The sequence below is a fragment of the Gossypium raimondii genome, chromosome 4 (genome assembly GCF_025698545.1).
Source record: "Gossypium raimondii isolate GPD5lz chromosome 4, ASM2569854v1, whole genome shotgun sequence".
Taxonomy (NCBI): domain Eukaryota; kingdom Viridiplantae; phylum Streptophyta; class Magnoliopsida; order Malvales; family Malvaceae; genus Gossypium; species Gossypium raimondii.
Genome location: NC_068568.1, coordinates 15,713,327 through 15,719,220, shown reverse-complemented (window position 1 = coordinate 15,719,220; position 5,894 = coordinate 15,713,327). Strand labels below are relative to the sequence as shown.

The following is a 5,894-nucleotide window of genomic DNA, read 5'->3' as shown; positions in this document are numbered from 1 at the left end:
GTACACAAAGCCTCCAAGACCCATCCTTTTTCTTCACCACGACTATAGGGGAAGCAAAAGTAGTACAACATTCTTTAATAAACCCTTTTATCTTTTATCTTTTATCTTTTTTACCCTTTTCTTTTGATTTCATCCTTTTGAAAAATAGGATGCTTGTAAGTCCTAACTCTTACAATTTTGCTTTCATCATGCAAGAGAATCCTGTAATCCTGGTAACAAGTTAGATGGAACCTCAAAAAGATCTTTATACTGCTCTAACAATTGGTTCAATTTATCCATATATTAACTATTAACAATGGAGTGCATCAACACGAGATGCTCTTGTTCAATTTCTGACCGTAACAAATTACATGGCCTCATAGTATCAACAACTGACATTGTTTGTGAAACTCTCTCAATTTTCTACCCATACATGAACTCCAAAGTTCCAAAAGAACTGCCCTGTAGATTGTAATGTTTTCTTCCACACTAGAACTACGTAGTGAGGGATTGGAAGTCCCAAAGTGATAAGTCCTAATGACACCATCCATTGAATGCCAAACAAGATGGCATAACCTTTTAGTCGTAAGATCATGAAATCGGGGTTTAAGTGAAATTCTTGTACTAACCACTTATCAAAACTTACCTATTACAATATGAATTTCACCATTAGCTAATGTAACTTTAACACTACACAAATGATTAATTGTTAATCTAAATCTCTTTACCATAGTGTAGTTCAAGAAATTATGTGTGCTGCCAAAATCCAACAAGGTTCTTTTTCAATAATCCCTTGCACTCTCTTAGTATGAAATCCATTGTATTGAGTATAACATGCAATGTAATAATAGGACTTTTGCCTTCCTTATTATTCATTAACAAAATCTTTGGATTGCCCTAGGAATCCAAGAATTCTTATTATTCTCCCTCCTTTATAGTCTCATCAATTAACAACCGGTATAGTTGCGACTTTATACACTTGTTATCAAGTGTATATTTGGCCTAAAATAGTAGTAGAGGCCTTTCCTCTTCCTTTCTTCCATTTCAACAAGAATAAGACGTTTGTTGGAATTCTTAATGTTTGAATTATTAAAGTTCATAGTCCTAGCTAAAGGTTTCAAGGGTTTGGTCTTAATTGTGTTTAACAAGTTGGGATTTTGTGGAATCTTAAGTGTAGGAAGTAAACTGGTAGGTTATGTTGTCTCATGGTGATGGAAGAATTGTTGTAGGAACTAACACAAGAATTTATTTGAGTTGATTTAGGAGTAAATTTAGGTTGTTTTGGCGTTAGCTGTAGGGTATACCATGGACTCTAATTGTTTTGCCAAATGCAAGTCTTGGTTAAAAGATTTAGGTTTGAAAAGGTGAATGGTCTGAGTTATGTCAAGTTTCATATTACTAACAAATATGCTTAGGGCATAGGTCAAAGAGTTTAAGGGGGTTCAGAATTTCATCACAAGCATCATGATATTAGTTTATAGTACGCGTATATTTCAAGATCACTAGCTTGATCATCGGATCATCAAATTCCCTAGTAACAAAATAGGCACAAAATAGTCCTTCATTTGTTCAATATAAGTATCCTATCTCAATTTGTCAACCCTCCTTGAGATTTGTTCTAACTTCAACATAGTAAATCTAACTTTGGATACCTTAGGCACCCTTCTAACCTCAAATATTTGCTTTAACTTTATAAACCAACCCTTATAACCCTCACCCCCCAACTTAGCACACTCTAGTTTAAATTGCTTACACAAATCAAAGGAATAGTGAATTACCAAAGTTAATGAAGATGAAAGCCTTTTTGGTGACACTATTAGTGATGATTTACCTTCATTTTCCTCCCATTCGAGTCTCGCAACCGTTAAAGTTTTTTGAAATCAGCTCTCAACTCAAAATAAAATTCATCTAGCTCTACCTCGGCTACAATATTTCTCATTTCATCTTAGATAAATTGTCAACCATTAATACAAAATCAAATATGCTCTAATACCATAAACATAATCAAATTCAAAATAATTAAAAAAAGATTGAAGTAGTAGGGGAAAAAAAGAATCAAGAAAGAAATTAACGAAAAAGAGAATTTGAGAGAAAAAGTAACTGACTTGAGCGACTGCCATATTTTTTAGCCTGATTTGACCTTCCTTAGAACATTTCAGAATTATCATTAATGAAATACAGTGTTTTATCAAAGTAACCAATCATATCATAACAGCAAAACAGAATTTAACATAATTATAAAATGGATTGTAACAACATTTATTTATTTTCATTTTAAGCACGTTTTTTACCTCATAGTCTGTCAACCTTTGGTAGTTCCAAGTTTCAATTTAAGACAACATTGGGGGGATAACAATCTATTATATTTGTTTAGCTAAAAGAAAGAAGAAAAAAACATCATTCTTAGATTACAACGTTGGAGCGTTTTAACCTCTTCCCCCTGAATGAACCGGTAAAATCTAAAGAATGTGTCCCTGTCTCTATATCTAAACAAGCAAATCTTCATAAGCACCAAGACCTTGTTTGACCAGGCATTGCTTGAGCTTGTATAATGCTCGGCTCTCTAACTGCCGCACCCTTTCCTTTGATAATCTGAACATCTTTCCTATCTCCGACAGAGAATTCTGTTTACTTTCTTCAATACCGAATCTTAGCCTGATTATCTTCCTTTCTTTCGGACTCAGAATGCTTAGAAGGTTGCGGACATGCTGCCTCATCAGTTGCTTTGCCACACTGACATCCGGGATCTCAATACCAGTATCTGGTGTTACCTCCTGCAATTATGATGAGATAAAAAACCTAGCATGATTAGATGTCCATGGTTAAAACTAAAAAACTAGTTTTTCCAAAATGAAAAAACACCCTTTTGCATGAAAATTAGACGTTGCTGCAGGGGGGTTAAGCAAAAAAAGGGAGTGTTACCTGAAAAGTGGTATCCTGGTCCGCCCATACAGGCTGTTGCATAGAAAGTGGCATCCTTGATGAGAGCAGCAACTTATCCAACTTCTCAACTGTAATCCCGACACGTCTTGCTAATTCTTCTTTGGAAGGATAATGGTTTCCTTCCTGAAAGCATGATCTCTTTGCATCCAACACTTTGCTCAATAGGCCATATACATTCTCCTGAGAATAGGAAGTAGGTTTTTTGCTCGTATAATGTTGTCTCTAATATATAACAAATTATTTGTCTCACTTAGACACACAATAAAGTTATAAGATCTCCTGAAACTTGGAGAGATATTATCTTATCCAATATTATTCTTTTAGAAAATGACCTGAAAGCAAAGGAAGAAAAACTATACACTTTTAAATATAATGCATGGCTCCGTGCCTAGGTGACCATGTCATATGTACTAAGCAAGCATAAATTTTTTACTTACCGGCAAACGGATGGTTCTGGAATGTTGCATTATAGACTTTGTAATTGTTTGTCTTATCCACCAGTAGGCATAGGTGGCAAATCGGCATCCAACTTGTGGTTTGAACTTCTCAACACTTTTCATAAGACCCATACTTCCCTCCTGCAGCAGATCTTGAAGGCTAAGACCACGGCCCTGATATTGTTTAGCAATGTGAACCACCATGCGCAAATTCGCATGGATCAGTTTTTCCCGGCTCCTTTTGCCTGATTGGAGTTCTGCCTGCAAGGCTGAACAACTTAGACCCATGGCTTCAGCCCATTCAACCAAGGTTGGTTCACGCCCAAACTGAGATTGCAGCTTACTCTTTTCTTTCACTAATCTCTTTAAATCCTGTAGGTGTTACAGAAACCAACTGTAAGACCTATCACGAACCAAACATTTCCTAATTCCCTGCTTTAAAACGAAAAGGCGGGATTGAAAAAAGACACCTGAACTTGAATAATCAAAACAGACTCTTCTTCAGCAGTCAAGAGTTGTTTTGTCTCAGGACCCCACAAGAACAACCGAAGGGGATCATTGGGATCAGAACCTTTGCTCGACTTTCTTCTTACATCCTTCCTTCGTGAACTGTATGTCTCACATATCACAACTTTAGGTTGCACCCTCCTTCGTTTAGACTGCCTCTCTAAACGTTTGGTTGACCTAACTGCAACCGCTATCTCCTCAACGGGCAAAGTAGAGGAATCAACAGACCCCAAGCTGCAATAGCATTAGGTATCAGTAGTCAACAGATTATCTGAGAACAGTTGTCCAACTAGTAAGACAAGACAGAGACTAACCTATTAGAAAGTGAATCATCCAGTTCTAATTCGAGGCCCTCAGCCAATGATGCAGCTTTTTTAGAAGCTGACAATGCTTTCTTAGCAAGAGCAACTACATTACTTGGTTCAAGAGTCATGGTCTCGGTATCAGCTGCAACCGACAGCATATTCAAGGAAGATGATGGATTTTCCCCTAATTCCAAGAGTGCCAATCTGTGATGGGGAAAAAGAAACATGAGGATGCAATTCAATGGAGAAAGATCTACACTCACAACTGTTTAACAAATGAAGCAATAAATCAGAATTAGCTTGTTTACAATTGCCTTAAATCAGGCCACTGGAGCAACTGCTGTTCAAATTCCTGCTGGCCAATGTTATCAGATGCCTTCTCTTCTTGAAGTGTTGGCCCATTCCCAATCCGCAGCTTGTCTGTCTCTCTCTGTAATAAAGTAAACCGCGGTATGCTAAGTAAGGAGTTGCCAAAATAATATTTGAGAAAATATATCAATAAAACCAGAGGGAAACAACATTTACCGTTATGCAAACATAAAAAGTTTAGCTTACATCTTGATATATGTCGTGCAAAGATAAAACAGGAGTCTCACCGAGTATGCTTTATCTTCCTTAAGTAAATGCAAGACAGGCAGTGGTCTATAGTCATCCCGCTGCTCTTGTGAGAGAACTGATGTAGGAAAATGCCTAGCTACGGAAGTAATAGGAATAGAAGTCGCAGCAGGGACCGCTTGCTCATGATGAAACAACGCAACTGCATAATAGTACATTGAATAACATAGGAACCTTATCTGAAAGCACTTGAGAGTAAACTACATACGTTCATGCATAACCACATTATAGGCAGTTCTGTAATCTATCTATATACATTTTTATTTGGAACCTAGAAGCTAGACAAGTACATAAACGACAACATGTATTCAAAAACTTTACAAGACTGCAAGCAAAAAGAGTTGAATTTAGGCATTTGACCATTGTAGTAACTGTAAGTTTCCAGTTGTAATTACCTTCCAATGCCAATAATAATCATACACAGATCCTTAAGGAACAAAAATGCTTCAAAACGAAAATCCCAGGAAAGCTGATTTAACAAGAATATAATTCAAACACCCAATAAGGCAAAACATGTAAATGAAAACTGGGTATTGTACTAACGATAAGAAACAAAAGAAAACATGTTCTAATACTAGAAATATACGTTACCTGAAGAAGGTGATGGTGAAAAGACAGAATTTTTGAGTTGGGTTCTTGGAGAAATTGTTGGAGGAGAATAAAGCAAATTCCTTGAAGCTTCCATGGATGCAAAAGTAACTATTTGTTTTGTCTACAATGTAACCTTAAACATTGCTTGTTTGGTTCTTCTGGGTATGTGTTCCTTATTTTTACTTTGTTCAAAAGCTTTGGACTTTGTAGATAAAGAAGAAGAAGCCAAGCTCGGCTAAGGAAAAAAATCTATTCTTCCCCTTCCACGCCTCAAATTTGATGATCAATGGTTCAAATGGATGAGGTTCGGCCTTGATTTGCTTCAGACCCCATAAAAACAGCTTCACAAAAGAAACTTGTAACCCAGAATCCAAGTTTAGGCCAGAACTTGATTTTGACAAAGCCCAAGTTACTTGCCCACAACTTATGGTCTAGTTTTGGTTGAGCTTTATTTCATTGAAAAACGTGTTCGGCCCAAAGGAAAAGTACAAGAGAGTTCCAAAACCAAAAGTACTGA

The 5,894-nt window shown here is 36.6% G+C and overlaps 1 protein-coding gene across 2 annotated transcripts; it reads right to left on the bottom strand.

Moving 5' to 3' along the window:
* Window positions 1-2,211: 2,211 nt before the first annotated feature.
* Window positions 2,212-5,682, bottom strand: LOC105768026 (RNA polymerase sigma factor sigF, chloroplastic). Of its 2 annotated transcripts, none has more exons than XM_012587719.2 (8): window positions 5,378-5,682; window positions 4,768-4,928; window positions 4,480-4,601; window positions 4,181-4,375; window positions 3,830-4,100; window positions 3,360-3,731; window positions 2,902-3,102; window positions 2,212-2,753 (listed from the first exon to the last, which is right to left on the bottom strand). In XM_012587719.2, the coding sequence occupies exons 1-8, from the start codon at window positions 5,469-5,471 to the stop codon at window positions 2,466-2,468; spliced, it is 1,704 nt and encodes a 567-aa protein (XP_012443173.1). In that variant the 5' UTR covers window positions 5,472-5,682; the 3' UTR covers window positions 2,212-2,465. The 2 variants fall into 2 exon arrangements, with proteins under 2 accessions (XP_012443173.1, XP_012443174.1); XM_012587720.2 differs by having other exon boundaries at window positions 4,486-4,601.
* Window positions 5,683-5,894: the final 212 nt, after the last annotated feature.

What these genes read in the sequence shown, in the direction of transcription:
- LOC105768026 (XM_012587719.2), bottom strand. Translation starts at nt 5,471, where the DNA reads ATGGAAGCTTCAAGGAATTTGCTTTATTCTCCTCCAACAATTTCTCCA. An exon ending in GATGATTCACTTTCTAATAG is followed by an intron (nt 4,101 to 4,180) that starts GTTAGTCTCTGT and finishes ATGCTATTGCAG; the next exon opens with CTTGGGGTCTGTTGATTCCT. An exon ending in TTTTGATTATTCAAGTTCAG is followed by an intron (nt 3,732 to 3,829) that starts GTGTCTTTTTTC and finishes TAACACCTACAG; the next exon opens with GATTTAAAGAGATTAGTGAA.